At 35.6% G+C, this 26,464-nt stretch overlaps 1 protein-coding gene across 12 annotated transcripts in view; it reads left to right on the top strand.

Moving 5' to 3' along the window:
* The window catches only part of USP34 (ubiquitin specific peptidase 34), a 136,245-nt gene that overhangs the window by 56,021 nt on the left and 53,760 nt on the right, over positions 1-26,464 (top strand). For 7 of the 12 annotated variants that reach the window (XM_063331208.1, XM_063331210.1, XM_063331205.1 and 4 more), the window contains 27 exons: positions 498-579; positions 673-765; positions 2,955-3,080; positions 3,461-3,590; positions 4,171-4,206; positions 4,611-4,741; positions 5,320-5,936; positions 6,408-6,622; positions 8,383-8,498; positions 8,583-8,710; positions 9,820-9,909; positions 10,748-10,843; positions 11,973-12,055; positions 13,355-13,509; positions 14,345-14,458; positions 15,279-15,378; positions 15,526-15,685; positions 16,134-16,260; positions 16,360-16,507; positions 19,518-19,618; positions 21,094-21,303; positions 21,926-22,051; positions 22,837-22,959; positions 23,087-23,170; positions 23,499-23,585; positions 24,755-24,955; positions 26,274-26,356. In XM_063331208.1, coding sequence (XP_063187278.1) covers positions 498-579; positions 673-765; positions 2,955-3,080; positions 3,461-3,590; positions 4,171-4,206; positions 4,611-4,741; positions 5,320-5,936; positions 6,408-6,622; positions 8,383-8,498; positions 8,583-8,710; positions 9,820-9,909; positions 10,748-10,843; positions 11,973-12,055; positions 13,355-13,509; positions 14,345-14,458; positions 15,279-15,378; positions 15,526-15,685; positions 16,134-16,260; positions 16,360-16,507; positions 19,518-19,618; positions 21,094-21,303; positions 21,926-22,051; positions 22,837-22,959; positions 23,087-23,170; positions 23,499-23,585; positions 24,755-24,955; positions 26,274-26,356 — 3,762 coding nt within the window. The remainder of the gene's footprint in view (positions 1-497; positions 580-672; positions 766-2,954; positions 3,081-3,460; positions 3,591-4,170; positions 4,207-4,610; positions 4,742-5,319; positions 5,937-6,407; positions 6,623-8,382; positions 8,499-8,582; positions 8,711-9,819; positions 9,910-10,747; positions 10,844-11,972; positions 12,056-13,354; positions 13,510-14,344; positions 14,459-15,278; positions 15,379-15,525; positions 15,686-16,133; positions 16,261-16,359; positions 16,508-19,517; positions 19,619-21,093; positions 21,304-21,925; positions 22,052-22,836; positions 22,960-23,086; positions 23,171-23,498; positions 23,586-24,754; positions 24,956-26,273; positions 26,357-26,464) is intronic. The other 5 variants (XM_063331211.1, XM_063331213.1, XM_063331206.1 and 2 more) reach the window with 3 other exon arrangements.

Raw genomic sequence — 26,464 nt, 5'->3', positions numbered from 1 at the left:
AGTTGCTATTTATGCAAGAGAATCTAAAAATACTTACGTGGTTTTCTTTAAAAAATAATTTCTATCATTCCCACCTTTAGCTACATTTTTGAACTCAATAGTTCTGGAATTTCGTTATAAACTTGGGTTAAATAGGAGTGTTTATGAAAATCTTACCTGGGAGGTCTTTGAAAGTGGTCTGCAGGTGGTCTGTTGAGCTCTATTAACTAATAACATTGGCAGAGCCCTCGGTGACCTGTTTGCTAATGATCCAGAGGGGTGAGGGGGAAACAGTAATATTTGGCATTAGTCTTCCAGCCAAAGCAAAAATATGGAAATCGTTTCTTTCCTACCTTGACGTATGAATGTTGAGTATGCTCTATGTTCAAAAAAGTTTTTGTACACTTAATGCAATTACAGATAATAATTTGAAAGACATGCTGTGCTGGAGAAGAGCACAATGTGTATATTATAGGCAGATAATTTTATGTATGTTTCCACTCTTCTTTCACCTCTAGGTCAATTGCAAAAGAGCTTGCAGACTGGCTTATCAGCAACAATGTAGTTGAGCACATTTTTGGACCAAATTTACATATTGAGGTTTGTATAAAATAATTATTATTTTTAGTATAAACATGGAGGAGTAACTTCTTGTTCTAGTAAATCTTTCCTCAATATGTTCTCACTTTGCAGATCATCAAACAGTGCCAAGTGATTCTGAATTTTCTTGCAGCTGAAGGGAGACTTAGTACTCAACATATAGACTGTATTTGGGCTGCGGCACAGGTATATATAACATTTTTATAATTGCAGGAGTGATAAAAAAAACCAAAATAGCACATTAATTTTGTTTTATATTTGTAAAGCCGAGTTTCTTACTTTTTCTTGTCTGTCTGAGTCTTTTGCTGACCAAAATTTTAATTTAGGTGACTGCCACAGTTACTGTTTTTTCATTAGATGCAAGAATTCACTTCTAGACAAGAAAGAAAAGAAGTTGTATAGCAAAGACTTAGTGTTTTAACTTAGAATGGGGATGAAGATTGTAGGGTAGATGTAATATTTTTACTGTTGTGCTAAATTGCCTTGCTCCTCTGTATTGTAGCTTCCATTTCTGTTACTCCTGGTGGGAACAATCGGGTGAAAATTGTGGCAGTGAAGTTTACAGCTGTGCTACAGTGCTGATGTTAAAATCTATAGAAGGCACTGAGATTTTGGTTTTTGCTTGGTAAACCTGTAAACTCCAATAGGCTTTTTTCCTTCAGAAAGATATATTTGTTTGCTACTTTAGTGGATTGCTATGACTCTTATTTTAGGTTGTGAATTTTTTTTATTTTGGGGATTTGAATACAATAGACATTTCGATTTCCTGCTGTGGAAACTGGTTTTCCATGGTTTCATTCTGCCTTATTAAAAAAAACAACACACAACCCCCAACAAACCCAGAAAAAACCCTCTAAGGTTTCAGTGTCAATTTTTCTGAAAAATAAAATGAAGGTCAGAGAAATAAAATTGATTTTTTTGAACAGGTATAGGGAACATACTTCTATACAAGTTAGAATTTGAAGGTTGTTTTTTTCTTTAGATGTGTTCGATATTTTTCTGTCCTTTGTTTCAGTCAAATACTACTGTACACACATGCTAAAACCTCTGTACTCCATTGTCATTATGACGTGCAGCTGGTATGTTAATAAATGCCCGTTATAACAGCATTCACTCTAATAGGTTCCAACAACTTTCTGTATCAGAGTAATTAATAATTACTTATTTCACTTACATTTTTAAAGCGATATTTTACCGTTCTTGATGTTTTCACACATACAGTGACTCACGCTAGTGTTAGACCTCTGGATTTTTTCCTATCTTTTATACTACTTTAAGAACTTAATATAATTACCCAAATGTGATAATTCTTTTGTGGTTCACATGTTCATTTTGACATACTGACATTTTCAAACTATATACGTTTGATATTGGAATTAAGTATGTCCTGTTGCTTCCTGTAAAAGGTTTAAACCTCTAATGTTGTTTAGAAAGCTGACACCTTTAGACTAAAAGAATAGAAGGCCTTAAAGAATATATTTTCCACTTTTCTAAACTAACTTTTTGACAAAAATTTATATTCTCTGAGTTGAAGAAGGTATCTCAAGAAGTTTAAATGCATCCTTGTATAGAACCCACATAATTTCATTCCAGTTTGAATCCTGTGAAAGATGGCCTGTACCCCATAAACTGCTGACACAGGTATTTTAGATGCCAGGAAGGCAAAATAAAATAAATAAATAATTTTTTAAAACCCTTTTGAGGTGCATGTGTGGTAACCAACATTAAGGATGTTTTTTCTAGAAGTTTTCTGTAACCGTTATTTTATTTTTTGAATAGCAACATCCGTACAAACATAATGAAATAGCATTTAACCTAAGCGGGAACATCTAGGAGCATTGTCACTTTAATGTCGAAGTACAATAGTTAGCTAAACGCATTGTCATAGTTTTTGACATCCATTACTGGAAAGACAAAAGAATTATAAATAAACCTCACGCAGTTCACACAGTCTGTTCTCTCAGTCTCATATTAGCCTGTAATGTCTTTATTTGGATTTACCACTGCTAAGAAGATAATCATTGCAAATATTATTTCCCTCAGGATTTAGCACATACACTAATATTTTAGAAGTTATATTGAAGTTAAAATGCAAAGTAAGCTTCCAGTTCTTCTTTTCACCAGACCTCTTGGCACTAGAACTGAGGAAGATATTGTAACATTTGATATCACTAAACTTCACATGCTTGGCAATATAAAGATTAAATTTAGTCAGCACTGCAAGTCTGATGTAGTTTGGAATTACTGGACGAGTGCTTCCTGAGAATTTGTGCAAAGATGTTATTTAATTGCTGCAATTTGATGAGTCTTCGGATTTTCTTAAAAAGTTTATTTTGCTGTTCCTGTCATCTTCTCTGTCTGTTTGTACCCTGTAGCTAAAGCATTGCAGTCGTTACATACATGACCTGTTTCCTTCTTTGATCAAAAACTTGGACCCTGTCCCACTTCGACATCTTCTTAACCTAGTCTCAACTCTTCACCCGAGCGCTCACACTGAACAGGTAAAGACAAGGTGAACAACGTCACTGTATTGAGAAAAGAAATTGGTATATTGAACAAGCATTATGGATTTGTCTTTGTTTTTGTAAAGGAATGCATTTAAAAGTGATATTCACTAATGTGTAAGAGAGGAAACTAGATGAGTAAAGTCATATTTCTTCAAGTAGGCCTTTTCTGGCTTTTGAATTATAATCTTTTTCCGAGATTTTTGAAGACTGCGTAACCAACAGGTGTTTCACACAACCTTATTTTGTGCATTCATGTATTCTGATGAGTTTGTCTTGGTGAACTATAGTATCGGCATAGTGAAAGCTGAACAGTGGATCTTTGCATACAAAGCCTACTGCTTCTTAATGGCGCTGCTCTCTGATTTTCTTTATAGACCTTGTATTTGGCATCAATGCTTATAAAAGCGCTGTGGAATAATGCACTAGCGGCTAAGGCTCAGCTGTCAAAACAAAGCTCTTTTGCATCTTTACTGAGTACCAATCTCCCCATGGGAAACAAAAAAGGTATGTGTTTTTCCAGTAGAGCTGGTAGTTAATTTTTTAATTTTCATACTCTCCTTGTTGATTTTGGACAAAAGGGATGTATAGAACTTTTTACTTGACTATTTTTAAAAAGTGTCATGTTGGCATATTTTTCAAGCAGAAGTTGAGGATAAAGACAAAAGCATTAAAACTTTGTGAGCGCATTTGGAAAGCTTTCTATTTCAGATCAGTTCTGTTTGTATATCTAACGTAGTATGTATTTTCTATTTTTTTGTTTTTTCATTCAGAGGATGGTCCATACCTTATCCATTAACGTATTTTTGTTCTATTGAACATCTGTTACTTACATAGCTATATAAAATTTTACAAAAGCTTTTCTAATTTTTACCTGGTTTTTGATATTATGTGCTATTTCTGCATTGTTTTTCTTTTTTTACTTGACTGTGTATTGCCCCACAGTCATTACTAAAGGTGCTGCCAAGCCATTTTACTGTCATTTCCGTTTCTTTTTCTACTGCTGATTTTTATGAATCATGGACAACTAGATGCTGACAAAAAGATTTTTAGTCACTTATTTTTCCATCCTGCTTTTTTCCTTCAGAAGAAGAGGAGCTCAGAAGAGCAGCCCCTTCACCTTGTAAGTATAGTTTTAGAAGTACACCACAATCTGATATGTTTGGTACTACAGTGTTTTTCTACAGCTGTTGAATTTGAACAGAAGAACCAGTAAAACTTTGAAATTATGTTTTTATGAGAAGTCAAAAGAAAATGATATTTCACATAGAATCTAGTAAATTCGTATAGCTGTGTTATATACTGGCAAGAAGAGACATCACAATACAAATTCTGTAGTAAAACACTCAATGTTCTAAAAAGGATTTTTAGTGTTTAGGTACAAGAATTGTTTGAGTTATGTCCCTTGTTCAGCTCTTTGCAGGAAGAATGCTGTTGAGTTCAACATTTGAGGCAGATTTATGTAATGCTGTTACAGTCCAATTAATATATCTCACAAAGTAACTGGGAAATGTGGTTTTGAACTAGGGTCACCAGCAGCAAGTCCTCAAAGTAGTGACAACAGTGACACCCATCAGAGCGCGGGCAGTGACATCGAAATGGAGGAGCAGCTTATTAACAGAACAAAACATGTCCAGCAGAGACTTTCAGATACAGAGGTAAGAGTGTAAATCTTAGTCTGTGAATTTTGTGACCGAGTTGCCTATTTATTATCAGCTATGGAAATAATTTTTTTCTGTAATCGTTTCAAAAGCTGAACAGGCACATAGCATGTATGCCTACCTGCAGCAGGGTAGCGGATAGCTAGAATCTTATGTTCTGTGCAGTTTACAGAGAATATATTGTTCCTTGCCTATGAACAAGCGTCCTACAAAAAAACACCTCAAACAAATGGGTTCCTGCATTTAAATTGAATTTCAGTAAGATTAATCTCTTAGTAAGGGAATGCATGGCATATTGTTTGCGTGTCACAGTGTCACTCCGTGTTTGTGCAAAGCCTGCACGTATACCTTGTTATGAGTAAGGTAATGCGAAAGTTAAATTATTAAATCTGAATCTTGCTCGGAGCGTTTTGTCATTGGCAACCAAATTGAGAAAGAATGAATGAAAACTTGTAGATTTGACACATGTCCTCATAAATGAAGAATGGTGTTTGAATGATGATGATGTTGGTTATGTGTTCTAAGTGCTGTTTTATTCTTTCACCAATCTTAAAAAAAAATAATAATGATTTCAGGAATCAATGCAAGGAAGCTCTGATGAGACAGCCAACAGTGGTGAGGATGGCAGTAGTGGTCCTGGTAGTAGCAGTGGCCACAGTGATGGATCCAGTAACGAGGCCAACTCGAGTCACGCAAGCCAGTCTGCTGGAAGCCCTGGCAGCGAGGTGCAGTCTGAAGACATTGCAGATATTGAAGCTCTCAAAGAGGAGGAGGATGAAGAGGAAGAAGATAGGAGTCATAATCCTCAGAAAAGCACTAGGAGCACAGATCTACGAAGCAGGAAACTGGAATCGCAAACGGGCATTTGTCTGGGAGATTCACAAGGGGCATCGGAGAGGAGTGGTGCAAATAATGGGGCGGGAAAGGACCATGTTTTTAACACTGACTCTGTGACACCGGTGGATAATCGAATTAGAATGCTAGATGCTTGTTCTCATGCTGAGGATGCAGAGCATGATATGACAGGGGAAATGAGCACTGCTCACATTTCGCAAGGGTCTCAAGATTCTTGTATAACTCACACAGGGGACTTCCTTGGGGAAACTATTGGAAATGAATTATTTAACTGTAGACAATTCATTGGGCCACAGCATCACCACCACCACCACCACCACCATCATCACCATGATGGGTAGGTAGCTTGATTCTTCTTCTGATTCCTTCTACAACAGAAATAAAAGCGGTAGCAAAATACTCAGTTTGGGCAGAAATTTGCATGGACATTTTGCTATAGTTCAGGATAATTTTATCTAACAGAAATGATAGTTGTCGCGGATAGTTACACAGGGATCTGTTTTGTTAATGTCCAATTCAAGTTTTTTTGTAAAGTTTTTGTATTGAATAAATACGACTGCATTTAACAAAATGTTTAAATTGTTTTGGAAAATGCTGTATTTACTTAACGTTAGAGAAATCAACGCAGTCATCATGATAGTGAGAGCTCCAGTTTATCTCTGATTTTTTTTCAAATTCATATGAAGGTCTGCTGTTGAGATAGATGATTCGTCTTGACTTCAGCTTTAGGGAGATGTATACTCACTTCTAGTCTGCTGTAAACAACGGTCTCTTGGATATTGTCCATTCTAATATTCTTCTTTTACAGGCATATGGTTGATGATATGCTAAGTGCAGATGATGTCAGTTGCAGTAGTTCCCAAGTCAGTGCAAAATCAGAGAAAAATATGGCTGATTTTGATGGGGAAGAGTCTGGCTGTGAAGAAGAGCTTGTGCAGATTAATTCACACGCTGAGCTCACATCTCATCTTCAGCAGCACCTTCCTAACCTTGCCTCTATCTATCATGAACATCTTACTCAAGGTAAGAGTGTTAAAAAGAAAACAGGAAAACATTGTACTCAAATTTATATTTGAATTTAATTTAAATTAGTCTCTAGTAATTAAAATAATCAAATTATTTTAACCGTACATGTGTATTTGCCCAAAGAAACCATGGTGACTACTGAGATTTTATTGTTTTTCCAAGAGATTCATTTTTGTATCACATTAGATATAGTTGTGTTTACCTTTTCTAATTTTTTTTCTCCCCATTTCTGCTGGAGCTTTTAATGCAAGTTAAAACAAATAAAGGCACCAAAGAGCCCAGCAAATGTGGGGTTTTTTTCTGATCAGTTATTACAGTAAAGAGAAATGTGGGACTGAAATTTGAGATTTTTTTTTTTTCCTCTCTGAAGCCTTATATGATTTTTCTTCTGGTGGGTGGATCTTATTGTGATTCTGTGTGTTTGTCATCTTAAATGAATTAACCATAATGGGCTGTACAGAGGATAATTTTGGAAAAATGAGTTAAAATAGAACTTGATATCTTAGAGAGCTTGCCTTAAAGGGCATTTTATGCTATTTCATCTTACACTGCCAAATCTTCTAGTTTACTTCAGGGTGCAATTTAAGATGCTACTAAAACCCGTCTCAGGAATTATGTCATCTTTCCATATGCTATTGTGGCAGCTTTATTATTTTCTGTTTTATGCCTTTAAATTTAATGGAGGGTATGGTTAGTGAAGGTTTGACTTTTTTCTTCGCTGGTCTGGCAGAACCAAGTTTGCTGTCTTCCAGCAGACAGTAAAACCAGTACGTATCTTTTCCTGAAACACTGTTGAGTAAGAAAGCTTTTTTCTTTAGGCTTAACATTTCTTTTTGTGTAGAACTGAATCATAATTTCAGCCCGACATTGAAAATTGGGAAGGATATTTTTTCCTACACTACAGAGTTGAATAAACTACTAAAACTTTGTAGTTAAAACATGCTGTAAATCAGCATATTTTTTCAATATTTTTCATAGATATTACACATCTTACGAAGATCCAAATTATTGTTTGACCAAAGGGCCGTCAGTTCAGGTTATTTTTGACACCCCTAGTTTTGCACATGCAAATAATTACAGTGTTCTGCACGCAGTCTGAATTTTCTACTTGACTTTGCTGTTACATGAAAACAGTATCAAATAATAGACAAATGAATGGTGCCAGCTGTGACCACGCAGAAGGAGGAAAATGTCTATCACTTTGTGAAAACATGATGAGTTTCTAAAATCATGCACTTTGATACTCTATCGTATATAAAAAATGGTGTTTGTTTTTATTTATTTTTTTTTGTTAGATATAGGAGATCGTGCAGTAGGAGGGGAATTTATTGAAATGTGCTGCTTTCTTGCTTTCCAGCCGTGGTAGTTATAAAGATACCTCCCTTTGGACCACAACAGTACAGAATAACTTAAGAAATACTTTACTTACACAAAGAATTAAATCTGATTAAATTAAAAAGGAATGGCACCCACTTCTGCAGTTCTTAAGTGCTGTTGTTATGGCACCTCACCGTTAGCCAAAAGCAGCGTAAATATTGGCTTAACTTTCCTGTGGACTTCTTGTATGGTCATAATTATTTTCTTTTCTTTTAAGAACCCGTATGTGGAAAAAGGCTGCAATTACAGTGTTGTTGTACGCACTTGAAAATAGCCAAGTGTACTAATAAAGCATGTTGTTGTCCATGCACGTAGGGAATAATGTTCAGATTAGGTAGTTCCTTCTATTTATTCAATAACGGTCTTTATATTTTGTTCAGGACCAGCAGTTCATAAACATCAATATAATAGCAATGCGGTGACGGACATTAATTTGGATAATGTTTGTAAGAAAGGAAATACCCTTTTGTGGGATCTGGTCCAGGATGAAGATGCAGTAAGTTGAATACCAGAAAATATTATTTTTTAAAAGAAAATAAATATATACTATTCAGTGACCATTTTTTTCTACTTGCTGTAGATTCATCTCTCTGAAGGGTTAATAAATGAAGCAGAGAAGCTGCTCTGTTCTTTAGTGTGCTGGTTCACTGACAGACAGATTCGAATGAGATTTATTGAAGGCTGCTTAGAAAATTTAGCAAACAACAGGTAACTTAAATCATAAATTATCTGTTTTTACATTTTTCTATTTTTGTACCGTATAGGAAATCCAAGTTGACTATAACAATTATTTAACTTTACAGGAAGACAAGTTAAACCAGGCAAAAGCAAAAGTATAAAAGTAGTTTTCAAGGTGTTATGGATGTATCTGATGATCCAGTTTTCTATTCTATCAGTAGCCTGAATTTCTCGTCTCGTTGCATTTGTCCATTCTTCCTTCTGCCAGAGGTTACTGCCTTCCTACCAGTTGGTAAAATCGGGTCCACATCTTAGCCAGTTGAGTGCACGGTCAGGTGCCTTAGTATAAGCATTTTGAAATGAATCTTTAGATTTTACACGCAAGTGGCTGAGGAACAGTCATGTTTTTTTTCCACCAAGCCTCTCGTGGAGTTTAATTTCTGTGAGGAAGGAGCTGGAGGTAGAAGTAATACCTTGACCTCAGATAACTTGTTTTAATACCAGCCAAAGCTGTGAGATCACACAGTTTGACGCCTGGCAAAAGTGGAATTTATTTTGTTGAGACAACCAACTGACTGCTGGACATCACCTGCAGTGTTACATTACCTTTTTGCTAACAACTGTATTTGTGAGATGAGTTACAGGTGTACTGAGATACTAATTAGTAAAAGAAACGTGAAGATACTCATCACTGATACGGAAGTTCAGTTATGTGCAGTTTATGCGTTTCTTGAGTCTATAATGAGTTTGCGGCAGACTTCTTTCTGCTGTGTCATCTGTTTGTAGAAAAAACATACTCATTTTGCTGAAATTTCACAAGATAAGTATTATGAAACTCAAAAATAAGAATTTCTCTTTTGAATTTGAACAATTTTTAACAAGAAAAATGTATACTATTGTATTTTTATACTTGTCCAACAGCTGTGTGTCCCAGGTATTACCTGTAAAGAACTTGAAGTATGTGTGGCTCAGGTTCAGAAAACTAACTGGCTGACGTGGTGGTAAACTTCACACGGACGTTTCCAGTGCTTTCAGTTAGCCTGTTTGCTCGCTCAACCTGAGCTTCTCAAAGCAGTTTTAAAACTATTTTAATTTTGTAACAATCACATATTGTCATCGCTTCTCTCTTTCTCCTTTAGATCAGTAGTAGTTTCACTTCGTCTTCTTCCAAAGCTCTTTGGTACGTTTCAGCAGTTTGGGAGCAGTTATGATACACACTGGATAACAATGTAAGTAGCCCCCTGTCCCCAGCAGACTAAACCAAGAGAAACGATGACATTTAGGGTGCTGCTGCAAGGCTTGCTGCTTTAGTGCGGGCCAAATTAATAATGCCCCAAGGTTATCATCTCTCGGTTGTCTGGCCGAGTTGTATGAGCTTGTCTAACCACTCAGGCCTAGCTTTCCTCATAATACACGCTACTGTCAGAACTGAGGTGAAAACTGACTTATATGGTTTTTTAGCCTTTAAATCCCAAAGGGCTTGCAGGCAGGACTAGACATCCAGTATTAGTATATTAAAAAAGGTTGTAATAACTTGATGTTACGTCATTCTGTTCTGATTGTATATCAAATGCTTCTCAGCAATAAAAAAATTGGTTTATAAGAAAACCTGTGAAATGTGAAGTTATATAGTATAGCATTCTGTACTAGAACAAACTATGTAACTAGCTGCTCTAACTATAGAGAACTGACTACTGGAACTTTTGGGAAAGATTATAGTGATTATCAACAATTTTTCTTGGCTTTCTTGACATGAGATTTAAATATATGCCCAGTTCTGAGTTTTGGCTTAGACTTTTTCTGAATTAGGGCCTTTAGAAAAAGTTTTCTTGGTCTCAAAAGGAAGTGTTCGGTCAGTCCTATGCCTGAAAATGACGACATTGGGGAGCCTTACGGATGGCAAGGAAGAAGAGAGTATTGTACTGGAAAATACTCCTGAATTCATGGTCGATGGAAAATCGAATGTTTGCTTTGGTTTTGTGTGTAGGCAGTTTTCCTATAATAAGTGTCTAATTTCTGATCTTTTTAAGCAAACTGTAATACTTTCTGCCCTTTAAATTGGCACAGGTGGGCAGAAAAGGAACTTAATATGATGAAACTTTTCTTTGATAATTTGGTACACTACATTCAGGCGGTCAGGGAAGGACGACATAAACATGCATTGTAAGTACACAACTGACTTTGAGTGATATTTTATGCTTTTAAATGTTTCTTTTCTGCTTTTCTTCTGGTGCTTCTGATGTGTTCTTATAAGTAAATACTTTCTACAGGAACATTACATGCTTGGGGAGAGAAAGGTCTATAAAAACAATAACATTTTAAATAGCTTCCTTTTCCTTAAAAAACCTGTGCAACTACTGTCCTGTCATTTCTGTTGGACGTTATGTTGAATATTTGTTTACAAATAAAACGCAAAGATTTTATATATTCAAATCAGTTTAAAGTGATTTCATGGCATAAAATTATTCAAATGTTTTAGTTCTAAGATCTGTTACTTTGCAGTAGTTTTTTCCTGTTTAACACATTCATCCACACTTTCCAGTCTGTGTGATGAAAATCAGGTGTACGTACACAAGTGATACAATTTCTAGCATCTGAATCCCAGAGGAATAGACCATTCAGGCTTTGACAGATGTCAAAGTCGGCATGTAAATATGGGCACCCACAGTTGAAAAACGTTGCTATTTATGGGTCACATTCTTACTTCATCATACACCTTTACATTGGACGTTGCTATAGTGAGAAATTGCTTCAAAAGCTGTTTGAGAGTGGGATGAATTGCTTTAAATTCAGGCAAAATGGTACCTTGTTCTGCTTCTTGGACTGCTAAGCTTCTACCTTATAACTAGCAATAAAGTTAATGCTTTTACGCAAGTTATGAAAATATTTTTATTACAAGTATGTATCAGCTGGAATCGGAATTCAGAGTAGAAATATCAATATTTTACAAGTTAGAGAAAAAATTAAGGTCAGATCCTACAAGGTGCTAATGACAAAATGATGCACTTGAATTGGACTATATGCCAAGAAACCCCCCTTACATCCCCCCAGAAAAGAACAAAACAAAGTACCTTACCTAGTAATGAGTAGTGTGTCATTCCACTTGTTTGCTGTGGTTCCGTAATGTGTACAGCTGGACTACAGACTATATACTGAACTACAAGTTCAGAAAGAAACTTATAAGCAGAAAATTATTTATGCTTTTGAGAGGCATGTGTATGAGTGGGGGGAAAAAAGTTACAACAATAAACAATTAAATAAACTTCTGTTTTTATACAAATTTAAATTTTAGATACAGCCACAGTGCAGAAGTTCAAGTTCGTCTTCAATTCCTGACATGTGTGTTTTCAACTCTAGGATCACCGGATCATTTCAGTAAGTATTCGAGGTTACCTTATCAGAGAAGCACCTCATAGTAAGGCTCACATAATTCTTAATAATCAATGTTAGCTTAAATAAATGTATTTCAAACAGATACAGTTTTAAATAATCTCATACTGTTTCAAAAGAAGGAAGATTTTTTGACAAAAGCACAGAACCAACACTGGAGTTTAGATTCTGTTGCAGTTCTGTGAGAACAAATTTTTATGTTCTCTGTGCATCAGTTTCTCTAGATATTAGGATTGTAGTAACTACTGAAATGAAGGTAATATATTCTGTATTTGTGGGTTTTGGTTCACGTCCATAGTGTTCCCAGAGATCTTTTACTGGCATGCACTGTAAATAAGTTGTGATTCCCAAAAGGAATACTTCTTTATATCTTAATGCCGTCAGAAATTGGTTTACACTCCCTGTAGGGTCTTTTGCAAAAGTGGTATTCTGTATGACAGCTGATCTGTACCGAGGCTGAAATCTTTTCACTCTACAAGGCTAAAAATGGAAATCTTTTGATGTGGCTGATGGAATTCGAAGTTAAATATAATTTTCTGTTGTTTTAGTAACCCTTGGTGACTTTCCCATCTGTAAATTGTTTTGGCCGCTTTCTTCTTGAGCCCTTGTAAACTAAGAGCCTGCAGTGTTGTCTCAGCATCAGCTCTGTGCAGACTTTCAGTTGACTGTATATTGAGATCATTTGTTAAAATGGCTGAAGGGAGGAGTCATTTGGGTAGTCTCAGTATAGGTAGCCAAAGTTATCGTACAATGCGTGGCTTGTCCCTCTGGGCATTGGAGTAGAGTACAGGAATAAAAGAGGATATCTGTAGCCAAGAGGAAAAAAAAACTTGTAACGCTGTATTCGCTATCATTGATAGGATAGCCACAATTCTTTTTAAAGAAATTTGTTGGAGTCACAGATGGTTATGTGCCAACAAAAAAAATAAACCTACAGTTTTCTTGAAAGGAGTAACAGTGAAATAATTGCAGAGACACTATTTTCAGCCACAGTCTCAATACCCAGCTCAAAGCTGAACTCTAGGTTGTGCCCAGTAATTACTTACGAAGTGAGAAACAACCTGCCGTTTGGTACGAGATCTCAGGTCAGCCCACGCTACTCATTGTGTAGTGACAACTCACAGCACTAATGACCAAAACCCCTAGCTGATTGCCAGCTCTGAAAGGGGACAAGTATGACAAAAAACTATTCTGATTTTTCTGTACATATTCCTGGGTTTTCTAGAATATTGCTGTATATTTGATGTTATAAAGGAGGAGTTAAAAATACTTCCCTAATTTTAGGGCTGAGTTTAGAACAAGTGGACATACTGTGGCACTGCTTAGTAGAAGATTCTGAATGTTACGATGATGCACTACACTGGTTTTTAAATCAAGTACGAAGTAAAGATCAGCATGCTATGGGTATGGAGACTTACAAACATCTTTTTTTGGAAAAGGTACGTAGAGAGTTAATTGCAACCTTAGTCATTCTAATTAAAGTGTTTCTTTCCGTATCAGCACTATTTAACATATTTTAAATAGTTTCTATGAAGCTTCTGCAGTAGTCTGGGAGGGCCTCACTTGTCATGCAATGATTTTTCTCTGCTACCTGACTTTAAAAATGACTTTTCTTCTTTTTGGGAGGGGCATATAAATGTCATCCATACATCCACTGAAAATACGTACATGCAGCAGTAGAGCCTTCTGCAAGGGCTCCCATCCATTTCGACAGATAACATTACAAAAATGATGGATTGTGCAATAATTAATGTAGTCTAGTTCTTTCTCAAGGTTACACGGTTTTTGTCTAGTTTTTTAAGCGTGTGAGTCTTTTGAACGGACACGTCATGTATGCTCACTACTTGTCCTGCTCTTGATAAATTAAGCAGCTAATGTTACAGCAATAATTTTTGTTCCCCCCTGCGCTGTTACAGTCCAAGTCAGTGATAGAGAAGAGAGGTTTGTTTAAGCCACTTATAGTTTAATTTTTGTGTTGTGTATATATATAAATTGTAGAGATATTGTGTATATATATATAAACATATAATTGTACATGTAGTATATATATAAATATAATAATATATATATTGTATATATATAAATTTTGTATTGTGTATATATAAAAAGTGTGATCTTTTGCAAGAATGTATTTTAATTGATCTACTATATTCGAATATGAATGGTAGTAACAATGACATTTTTCTGCACTAATGCAGTAAAACCCTGTAATCGCTATCCATTCCCTCCCTGAATTTTTTTTTTTCCATACTAAAGTGTATTTATTTTATTTAGATGCCACAACTAAAACCTGAAACTATTAGTATGACTGGCCTAAACCTCTTCCAGCATTTGTGTAATTTGGCTCGATTGGCTACTAGTGCATATGATGGAGGCTCAAACTCGGAGGTAAGCCTAGATTCTGTGCTTTTCTTCTTTCTGAGGGAAGGGGAACCTTAAATCACTTATCTGCAACGGCACATCTCTTGAGAACTTACTGGCTTGAATATTGTTTACTGGTTGGAGATAATAATGCCCCAGCCCATAGTGGTGGGGTCCGTACAGATTTCTGCCTTGAGGACAGCCCCAGACGCTCAGGACTCAAATGCAGGACTGAAGCGGAAATAAAAAGAGACCAGTGATCCTGACCTTCTCTCATGACTTTGAGCATCTGTAGATTTTGTCTCCAGAGGTGGAGATAGGGTAGCACAAAGAAAACGATACTTGTTACCTTTGTCTCTTTGTGCAGTTTGTCTTATTCTTACCGTAACTGAACTGTATTCACTAGTGTGTTTAAAGAATGGGTTCTTTAGTTTTTTATCCAGAGAAACTATCTTAGAAATAAAATGGTATATAGGATATTTTTCTGTGAATTGATTTGAGGCAATTTCTAATTAAAATTTCTATTCTTGCAATGAATACCAATAATAGTTGTTGTTTTAAGGCTTCATTTAAAAGTATTCCTGTTTGTCAAAAATGAAAATTCACTCTTTTGAATTTTAACGCCTTCTCCTTATGCTTCAAAGTAGGAAGATGTTTCTCTGAAAGTTAGGATTTTACACTAATTGATGTGTGCAGTGATGAGAGCCCAAGCAGAGGAAAAACAGAAATATTTTTAGTAATTTCATCAAGAGGCAAATAAAATGTCCAGGTCAGAAAAGCATCACTCCCAGTAAAATAATGAGGCAACGTTTTGTTTGTGTGTTTGTTTTCTTTTTTGTCAAAACAGTTGTGTGGCATGGACCAGTTCTGGGGTATTGCTTTGCGAGCACAGTCTGGTGACGTCAGTCGAGCGGCTATCCAGTATATCAACTCTTATTACATCAATGGTATGAATTTTCATTTTTTATTTTTGTTCTCTGTTTAAAATGTTGTAAAGAATATCTAGTGTTACCTTTTTTTTATTATTATTCTCAGTTTTAAAATGCACAGTCTCAAAGTTGGGCTTATGTAATTTACTTTAACTGATGTTACAGGTAAAACCGGTCTTGAAAAAGAGCAGGAATTTATTAGCAAGTGTATGGAGAGTCTGATGATAGCTTCCAGTAACCTCGAGCAAGACTCTCATTCAAGTCTGACCATTATTGAAAGAGGACTCTTAATGCTGAAGACACACCTGGAGGCTTTTAGGAGAAGGTAGATAATATATTTGGATGCGGAATTTATTTCCATTCCTCTTATCGTAACGATGAAGGAGTTATGAGTTACTGTTAATTTAAGTAGTAATTTCTTTGGTTTTCTTTGTGTAAAGTAAGGACAGTAGTGGATAATTTTGTAATATTGTAATTAATTGTAATTGTAAAATTTGTAATATATAAGGTTTAAAGAGGTACAAGAATCGGCTCTTCTCCTTGTATAAAATATGGATGTGGTTCATGTTGCCCCATGCCTCACCAAAGAAACTTTTTCAAAGTTGTTTTAGTTTTGTTTGAAAAATAGTGCGAATATCAGTAAATCCCTCTTATTTTGAAAAAACGGTGAATGAGGGGACAAGTTTTGTCTTTCTTCTCATTGTTTGTAGAACATTTGTGCTAAATAGATTTTGACAAAAATACTTTTTCACTGTTTTTACCTGCATCTTAAGGTTTGCGTATCATCTGAGACAGTGGCAGATTGAAGGCACTGGTATCAGCAGTCACTTGAAAGCCCTGAGTGACAAACAGTCGCTACCGCTAAGAATTGTATGTCAGCCCGCTGGCCTTCCCGACAAGGTAGTTAAAATGTCGCCCTTTTACAAGTACGTCCTACGTTGTTGAATTTCGGTATGTCCGCTGCGCACTTAGAAAAATAAACTATGTGTTTTATTTCAGATGACTATAGAAATGTACCCTAGTGATCAGGTGGCCGATCTACGGGCAGAAGTCACCCATTGGTACGAAAATTTGCAGAAGGAGCAGATAAATCAACAAGCGCAGCTTCAGGAGTTTGGCCAAAGCAGCCGCAAAGGGGATTTCCCTGGTAAGATGTAGTACTCGTACCTGTATTTCTTGCCCTTACAAGGGTTCATCCATTTAGAGTTTAGAAGATTATGGTCTTTTTCTTCCCCAGGTATCCTAAATAAAAAAGCATTATGATTTATTATCTTCTAGCTGTAGTTATACTTATCGTCAGTCTCACTTTTAATTAATAGTGTTGTTTCTTAAGCGCTGCCGTTTATTTGAAGTAGCAAAGAAAATGTAGATCTACCAAAGGAGCTTAGATGTAGCCAAGCTCCAAGTCCCAGTAGACTTTGCTCCATGTTGGTTTTCTTCTCGTTGTTTTAATTAATTATGTTGTTTTCTGTAATTTGGAGACTGTTACAGAGAACCTTATTCTGTGTTTTGTGAAATCTATACATTTCTGGCTCTGCCATTGATTCAGAATTTGAAGTCATAATTCAACTTCATAATTTATACTCTACTTATATGTATTCCAGTCAGGTGTAAGATTTTCCTTGCTCCTGCAAACTGCTTTTTAATTTATGATCATCCTGTAGCAAAAATGATCATTCATCCTCTTTTGATGCACTTAATTTGGAACGTCACCTTGCTCCTGAGATGCTCATTGCTTGCTTACAGGGTGATGAATATGCATCCTGTTGTTGTTCGCTTTCTTTATGTGTTTTGGAGAGAATGAGAACTTCTGCTTTATCCTTTAGGAGGAGGACATTTTCTAAATCCTACTGATGCTACATATGATAGCATTCTTATCGATCGTTGCTGTTCAAAATGTTATTGTTTTCTGAATTATCTTCTTGTCAATGTTTTCTTGTTTTCTTTCTTTCTCATTATGAGCAAGAGTTAGCATGTAATGCATATTATCTCAACAAATTCTGTCCTTGAACATCTTTTTCCAACACCACTGACCATGTGGAAACATGAATCTGGCTTTCTTTTCATAGTTCAACAACTTCTTAAAAAAATGTTTTAATGAGACACACTGTCAGTAAACCTGAATTTTAGACATCTTAATTACCCTCTTTGTGTAATTACCCTCTTTTCCAGCCACTCATCAGAAGCTGTTTTAGTGAAGAAACTATCTTGTTTTCACCAAGTGTAGCCACATAGCAGAAATTTTTATTTTTGTTTTAGGTGGGAGTTTAGAAACACGTGATTCAGAAAATTCAGAATTGCAGTCCAGCAGGGCGGTCATGTTACATACATACAATGTCTTTTTTTTTTTTTGTTTTGTTTTGTTTTGTAGAATGCCTGTGCTGATATCCATAATTTGGTACACATTTTGTGGATATTATTTTTTTTTTCTGTGTGTATTACACTAATTGTTAACATACCTTAACTGTGAGAAACTGGAGAACCATAACATTTATATCTGTGGGTTCATAAATCTAGTGTCCTACACTAGGTTTAAAACCTGTATCAAGCCTCTAAGTGCTTTGTCGTGTAATTGGTATCTGTGTTGGCTGATAAATGCATAAAATCCTCCAGTGGCTAAACCTCTTATTAACCAAACTCCTGAAGAAGTGTCTTTGCCTTGTTCTGTGCATGCCACTGTGTGTTTGGAATAATTTAGTCACAGGATTTTTGCTTTTCAACTGCTAATTTTCAGAAGATAGGACTGAAACTAGGACTTGCAGTTAAAACCTGTAGTTTTACTCATTTGTTCCTTTTTTGGGGGACTGTACTGTAGATTTTTTTTTTTTAAGGACTTTCTAATAACAAAGATCTTTGTGAATTATGGTTCAGTGTTGACTGTTTACACTTAAAAATGTAAGTCATTCTGCATCACAGGTGGCACGTGCCATAAGGTACATAGTGCACACCTCTGTCTCGGTGACCTTTTGCTATGTCCACTTAAATATACCTGTATCAATTAAACAAAAACCAGTGCCTGGTTAAGAACCTAAAATGGCTATTATTTCATCAACTGAAGTAGAAATCTGAACAGAATTTATCAAATTCCAGTAAAAATTGAAGTCATTTCCAGCACCTTTGCGCAAAGTGTTACTTTCATTTTGCCGCTTTTGGGATTCATGAGCAAATGGTATGTCTGAAGTGCTACCAGTCACATCTAACACCCACTGTCTTACAAGGAAATTTAGTTTGAGAAGATGAAGACACTGAAAATTAATGTTAAACAGACTGTTACAGAGGTAAGGTAACTACTGATGTCAAAAATGAAGCTGCAGGTTCTGAGGTGGCCTAAAAGAACCTTAGAGCATTTATTAGTCACAGGTACGTTTCTGAAGGTTTTTGCCATCATGCTTCTGTCAAGGGAATATCCAGGAAGCCAAAACGTGTCTGTAAGTAGGAGGTGCATTCACGTTTATTGAATGTTCCTTTTAACTCTCTTTCACTACAATAAAATTAATAATTATTTTTGTCCATTTACCAGACATTTACCACATGTTTCTTTTGAGGCCCCAATATCTCTTGTAACATCTCTTGCTCATTTGAAATCTGCAGCGCTCAGGGAAATGTGGGATTGCATTTGCTTCTCCCTCTGTCTTGTGAAATCTGGCACTAGTTTGCTGAAGTGCAGAGGATGGTGGATGTTCAGATTTCTTGTTCAGCATTGAGAATGCTTTGGAGGGTGTGCTTGGTTTTCCCTTTTTGAAGTTCATGACATTTTGAGTTCCAACTTACATTTAAGATAATTATTGCTTCTTTGCCTTTGCTGACTTTATCACAGGTGTGTGATACAAAGGGACTTTGTTGATCCCAATAGCTTTCCGTTATCCTTCTCTGGCATAGCATTATTTACTACAAAATATGGAGGGCGTGTTTTAATTGCATTGCGGACACTTTTCACTACAAGATTGGGTGAACTGTTACTGAACAGGGTATTTCTAAATACACGCAGACAAATTTAGTTTATTGTAATAACCAGTTTTCATAAGGAAATTGCATTGCAGTTTTGCCTCATTTTAATTGCTGCTGAAGGGTGTACTGTTAAAAACAAGTCTTAGCACTTTCATTAGAAAATGAAGTTATGATTGCAGAAATGTATTGAAATAATGTTTTTATCCTAGGTGGCCTCATGGGACCTGTGAGAATGATTTCATCTGGGCATGAACTGACAACTGATTATGATGAAAAGACGCTGCATGAATTGGGTTTTAAGGATATGCAGGTATTACCAGCATATAGGTAGCAGTCACTGAAAAAGGTTGCTTGATATGTTGCTTTTGTCTTGTGCAGCTGATACACGTAGAGGTGGTGGAGGGTATAGTTTTCTTCAGGAGCATCCTACAGTTTTCTGAAACTAGCTGTTTCATCCTATCCAACGTGTGCCTCCTGTAAGCTCAAATTAATACTGTCAGTCCTTGCTGCTTTTGTCAGTCTTTAAAATAATTAATTTATAATAAATAGTTATGTTAGCGGATGTGAAAACTCAAATTGTGGAAAAAAAAAAAATTCAATTTTTTCATTCATCAAGGAAAACTAGGGACCAATGAAAACAAAATAAAGTATCCCCATTTTGTCTGGATTGTTGAACTCCTGTTATTTCCACAGTAGCAGTGACTAGCTCTCCTTTCATGGGTTAAATCTGAAGCATTTTTAAGGCTTATTTTTATTTTTTTATTTTGATTCAGAGTTCCTGTTAGTGACCTACTCATAAGTTTGATGAAGTCTACAGTATAGAAAAGCCTAATTTGATTTGTATGAATGACATGAATGACATCGTGACTGTTTTAGGGAGCTGGGACTGTAACAGCACTTACCAGCAGATCATCTCATATGTTCTTTCTATCTAAAGGAAAATGAAACTCGATGACACACCTTCAGGGATCTGCTAATATACTTTTGGAATGATAATCGCTGTCTGAAACGCTTACGTGTGCCATTGCTGGCTCTTAGCACTTGTAGCAGTTGGTCTGTCTTGACTCTTGAGGTTCCAAACGGAATGATCTGTTGGACTACGTCTTCAATTGTTCATTGCTTCCTTTTGCTAAATGAATTGGGTTAATTCAAAAGCAAAACCAGATTTTAAAGTAAATTTTTCTCGTTAGCATCGATTAATAGAATTGAAATATGGTGCAGTCAGATGAATTCTTATGTTCACAGAACTCGAAGGAGCAGTAACATTCAGTTTAAATCAGTATACGGAGGTGATACCTAGTCAGCAGGACGAGTTGACCTGAGAATGGCTTTCCACAACGTGGTTATGCGAGCATAACAAATGTCTGCTTTTCCAGCTGCACTGCTATTTGCGTTGCTACCCCCTCGCTAGCATTATTCTGGTCCTTTGAGCCAATTTATCTCATTTTTCCTTTGGGTTAGTTTTTGTACCATTTCATTAACGTACTGAGAAGTCAGAACTTGAGTCTCCCCAGCCTGAATGGCAAAATTACGGATGCCAGACAAGGAAACAGGACTGTCTGCTGTAACAACAGCAAACAGCGTATGCAACTGCACCATGAATGCCTTCAGTGAAAGCTTTAAGCCAAACCAAGCTTTAATTATGGCAGGTGCTTGAAATACCGCTCAGCAAAGATTTGACAACAAAGATATCGATGTATCTGTAAGTTTTTAATTCTGATCTTGTTGAAAACATTCTGTGGTTTTAGCATATGTGTTTTTCAAATTGTTTCTCTTTGTGTCTAGATGGTGTTTGTATCCCTGGGCGCACCAAGGAGAGAACGTAAAGGGGAAGGTGTTCAGCTTCCAGCATCTTGCCTACCTCCTCCTCAGAAGGACAACATTCCGATGCTTCTACTCCTGCAAGAACCTCACCTTACCACCCTTTTTGATTTGTTAGAGATGCTTGCCTCTTTTAAGCCTCCTTCTGGAGAAGTGGCTATGGAAGATAGTGAGGTAGAGTAACTTTATTAGAATAATTACATTTAAGTCTTATTTAATTGGATCTATTTGTTCTGTCCAGCCTACATCTTGTGTAGTCTATCCAATTGGTAGATATGTTTATTGTCTGTATATTCACATTTCATGTATGGTATAATCATTATGATTTTTCTGATTCTCTTAACAACATTGTTCTGACATATTTAAAATGTTTTAAATATTGTAGAAGCTATAAAAAAAGTAATTCTTAAGAAAGAACATTGAATATTTAAATAGATGTGACTAATAATGGGAATCGGCTGGAAGAAAGGTCAGTAAAGGTTTTATTGCAAAACCTCAAGTTTTAGGTCTTCTATGCCATCATTAGCTTGTGGGAAATTAAATAACTACTAGTATATTCAAATCAGTAGTTTATTAAGTTTTATTTACACTCAAATATTTCAAAATACGTGATAACGGTGTAAAGATAGTGAACTTGCAGCTTCAGGGAGACTTCAACTATCACGTTCTATTTAAGAATCTATATTAGATAGGAAACAGATAGCTTCTTAGTTAAGAATAAACACATTTTTGTACTTGGAAATCTTATTTTCATAATGAAATTCACAATAAGAAAGGTTGTTCTATGGTTTGTCAGAGTGCAAGGTGTGAAGAACTCCATCTCCATGCAGAAAACTTATCCAGACGTGTCTGGGAACTGTTAATGCTTCTGCCAACGTGCCCTAATATGTTGCAGGCATTCCAGAATATTTCAGATGAGCAGGTAAACAAAGAATGCTTTTTTTACATGTTTATCTTTATTATACATGAATGTTTTAGTGTCTAGTGTTTCAGTTGAAATTTACCCAAAGAGGAATGTTAAATAGTAAGTATGCTGCAACACAAGTAAACCTAATAAGCAAACCTAATAATTCTTACAAAATTAAACTAAACAGAGATGTCAGGTTAGTTCCCTGAAGTTTATTTTTATGATTTCTTTAAAAAAAAAAAAAAATGAAAAGAGTAGTCAATACTAATTGTCACAATCTTTTGGTTTGAATTGAAACAGCAGTTTCTTCACTTACGGCCCTGCTTTAATGTTATGACTGTTGCGATAGCAATCCTTTTGTACTCTCTTCTAGAATTTCAAAACATAGCTACTTACCTAATTGGTTTTCTGCCCTGTAGACGGAAATCTGGCTCTTTTTAAGTTGTGGAAATTAAGTATTAGCAGTTTTTAGATATTATGGTTCTTTATGGACACATGGATCAAAATTTTGGTGAAAGTTATAATTTAGAGTCTAACTTTTGGCTTCTTCTACTTTAAAGTGGTGTGTACATTAGCTTATAATAGTGTTGGAGGTTTATTCAAATTTCATTGCTGAATTCACATTATTCAAATTGTTAGTCATGTATAGAAATATGCTTTAAAATGTCTAATTTCAAACAATAGATGAAAATAAAAACCAAATCATTTGTCCACGCCGCTTTAAAAATCCTCTCCTTGCATTTTTTTAGATAGATCAGCATTGCGTATAATTGTGTTAATTGCTTTCTGTCTTTTTTAAGAGTAATGATGGCTTTAGCTGGAAGGATCTTCTGCGAATAAAAAGTGCCCATAAACTTTTGTACGCCCTGGAAATTATTGAAGCTTTGGGAAAGCCCAACAGGAGAATAAGACGTGAATCTACGGTAATAGAGTTCCTTGCACAGAATATGTGTTTTTTCTCTCTGAACCAAAGTATATCTTGATGAGTTATTTCATAGTATATTAATTCTTTAACTGTTTTTACAATGAATTGTTCTTGTTTCTCTTTAGGGAAGTTATAGCGATCTCTACCCAGATTCAGATGATTCCAGTGAAGACCAAATAGAAAATAGCAAAAACACATGGAGCTGCAAGGTTTGATTTTCTTACAGTATTCTGTGATACCTAATACAGCTTTCCAAAAAGGATATAAAATGAAAACCCATTTAAAACATTAACCGTCTTAAAGTTTTTGGTCTCAAATTTAGGTATAATGTTTTAAAGTTTTCTGTGTTATTAGGCCTGTAAATTTGTCATAGTTGTGTACAACTATTTCTTTTGGTTTTCGTAATATATCCAGCTGAATAGTGTATCAGATCTATTTTTTCTAATTTATTTATAAAGCTTAGGTTGGTATCTGACTGAACTTAGTGATATGTCCGTATTTGCTTTTTCTCACATTGGTTCCATAATATACTTGCAGTTTGTTGCTGCTGGAGGGCTCCAACAGTTACTAGAAATTTTCAATTCTGGAATCTTAGAGCCCAAAGAACAGGAATCGTGGACTGTGGTAGGTGTTTATTCACCCGTTTTCTCCAGAATAACGTAGCTGTCATTTATAAAGACTTCATTACTTTCAGCCTTTGTAATAGTTACTTTCCTGTAGTAAGTGAAATAAATTAATTTTATAATTGAAACCACCAGAGTCCGTGCAAAGCAGCTTTTTGTTGAATATTTTATATTCCTGGAAGAATTTATTTTCTTTAAAAAAAAAATCTTCATGCTTCTGCTTTTTTTATGTTTTAAAACCACCCTTTGTATTTTTCTATGTGTTTTTGGTTTAATTTTTTGTCCAGTTTTAAAAAACTCCTGGTTTGTAGAACATAGAATTGTAGATCATGGGAACGCCTTAGAGGAAAAAACAATCTGGGTTCCATTTTTAGGAATGATTGCAACTGCATTGCATATCACATTTTTTTTTAAAAAGTCAAAATTTGAAGGGAGGTACTCCTTCAAACAAGAAGGGAGTACTTTACTTTTGCCTTTTTTCTGCTTGTTCTAGGGAAGGTTGTTATTTGGAAGCTTTTATTGTAGTCTGTTTTTAAAAGCAGTAATCTGTGAGTTATCTTCCCCTCTGAAGAAATACCATTTTCCCTTGTTGGCAGTGAGGCAGAAGCGGTAGCACGCCGTGGCTATGGTGTTAATAAGACATCTTTCAATAATGAACATTATTACTAGCCATGGCCTCACAGCTGAGAGCCGCGAAAACTCATCTCAAGGGTTACCAAATGCATCAGTGGTTTTCATCTAACAAGGGATGTTGCAATACAAAATGGTATTTTTAAAGTAGTAGCTATTGTTTCTGCATGGTTAAATGTATTAAACTTGAAAGCACTTCTGTATATGGTACTCTATACCCCGTGCTATAGTTGAATACAATGCAGGAAAGGCTTTTAACTCCTATACCATTTCCTCTCTGTTATTTCATGCATTGAGTAACAGAATGCCTTGAATGTACCTGTTAATAGGACTATGAAATGTTCTCATTGTAAGAAGTAACTTTTTTTTTAATAGCCTTCCTCTTTAGTGTCTATTCTGGTGAGGTTTTGCCAGTTAGTTCTAACTGTTTATCCTTTGTACCTTACGTAAGCTTTTCATTTTGAATTCTGTAGTAGGTGTAGAACTATTTGTAAGCTAAGTCCCTGAAAAAATAAAATTTCATTTTCTTCGTATTCACAGTGGCAGCTAGACTGTCTTGCTTGCTTGCTGAAGCTGATATGCCAGTTTGCGGTTGATCCTTCCGATCTGGATTTGGCTTACCATGATGTCTTTGCCTGGTCTGGTGTAGCGGAGAGTCACAGAAAAAGAACGTGGCCAGGCAAATCAAGGAAGACCGCGAATGACCACGCGAAGGGCCTTCACATACCTCGTTTAACAGAGGTAAGAGATAAACAGAGCGTCTGTTTTGGGAACTTTAGAAAAATGACACCTTTGGTGTGTGAAGCCTTTATTTTGGTAATAATGTAGTGGAAAAGTTACTACTAATAATCTATATCCTACACGTTATTCCCCTCTAAAAAGTATTTTAATTGCTTTAAACTTGGCAGTTTTAGAAGCTGAAATCAAAAGGGTTTTGGTGATTGGTGAGCCCATGAGATGGGAGTTTCAGAATTCCAGTGCTTTATCCCTGTTTCTTAGATTTTGTTTTCCAAATTAATTACTCCTTTTTTTTATGGTAACTTGTTACATAGGCTGTCCCCATCCTCACTAAACCCATTTTAGATCCCTTTAGTAAACGCTAAAATAACTTACTCTACTAAGGATACCGGAGTGAGTGGATGGTAAACTTATCTAAACCTGTAAACCTTCCTGCCAGATTCCTGCAAGCTAATTTCCTAATGTAGACCAAGAAAATGGAGTATTTTGGCATCAGAGATATAAATGGATTGCTTTTGGGCACAGGACCAGCTGTGATTGCCAGAAAGCGTAGATCTGAACTGTGAGCTGGAGCCCAACTTCCCATTTGTCATTGTTATATGTGGGAAGACCTTAACTATTCTTTAAGTATGAGATAGTTTTGACAAAACAGATCCTTACATTGCCAAAGTTACTATGATACAGGGAAATTACCAAATGGATTAAATTTTTCAACACTGGCTGTGTGTAAATGCTGCTACCAGTCTCTATAACTGGTTTTAAATTTTTAATTGTCATTGATGAATATTTTTGATTGCAGTGGATTTGCTGTCTAAATATTTTAAGACTTTTTTCAGATTTGGATTTTAAAATTCTGTGTAGCCTGTCAGATTCTCTAAAGATGAATAATTTAAGTGAATGTATAGTCAATAAAATGTGTTGATCCCAGAGACGGGCAAAGTCATCCTCAACCCTGTCTCAAGCCCAAGATTTTTAAAAGGAAGTGAACAGTCCTTGCTTTTAAAAATAATACCATGTTTTTACTAAAAGGATTGAATAAATGGTTGATTTTTCTATTCAGTTAAATTGTCTTTCTTAAAGAAATAGAATTAAATTTTTGCCTCTAGACTTAGTCAGTGAAACACAGGATTTTAGATCTGCTTTAATAAAAAACAATACAAGTTTTAACTATGGAGATGCTATGATTTGTCATTTGCTCTTCTTCCCTCGACACAGGTGGGTGTGTTTTAGATTCACAGTGTGTATAATTTAAAAACAGATCAAAAAGCTTGTTGTTATATTAACTGTGTTTTTTTTTTTCTTTTGACTTCAATTTTTAAAGGTGTTTCTTGTACTTGTCCAGGGAACCAGTTTGATTCAGCGACTTATGTCAGTTGCTTATACATATGACAACTTGGCACCTAGGTACAATATCTTTTTATTTTTATAATAAAGCTAATCAAGTGTGCACATTTTCATCTCTGCTTTAAATAAAGTAAATAACTCTTTCACTTGTAGTTCCCATCAATGCCC

Source organism: Chroicocephalus ridibundus, chromosome 3 (genome assembly GCF_963924245.1).
Source record: "Chroicocephalus ridibundus chromosome 3, bChrRid1.1, whole genome shotgun sequence".
Lineage (NCBI taxonomy): Eukaryota > Metazoa > Chordata > Aves > Charadriiformes > Laridae > Chroicocephalus > Chroicocephalus ridibundus.
Note: the sequence above shows the minus strand (reverse complement) of the source record. Positions and strands in the feature narration are given on the sequence as shown.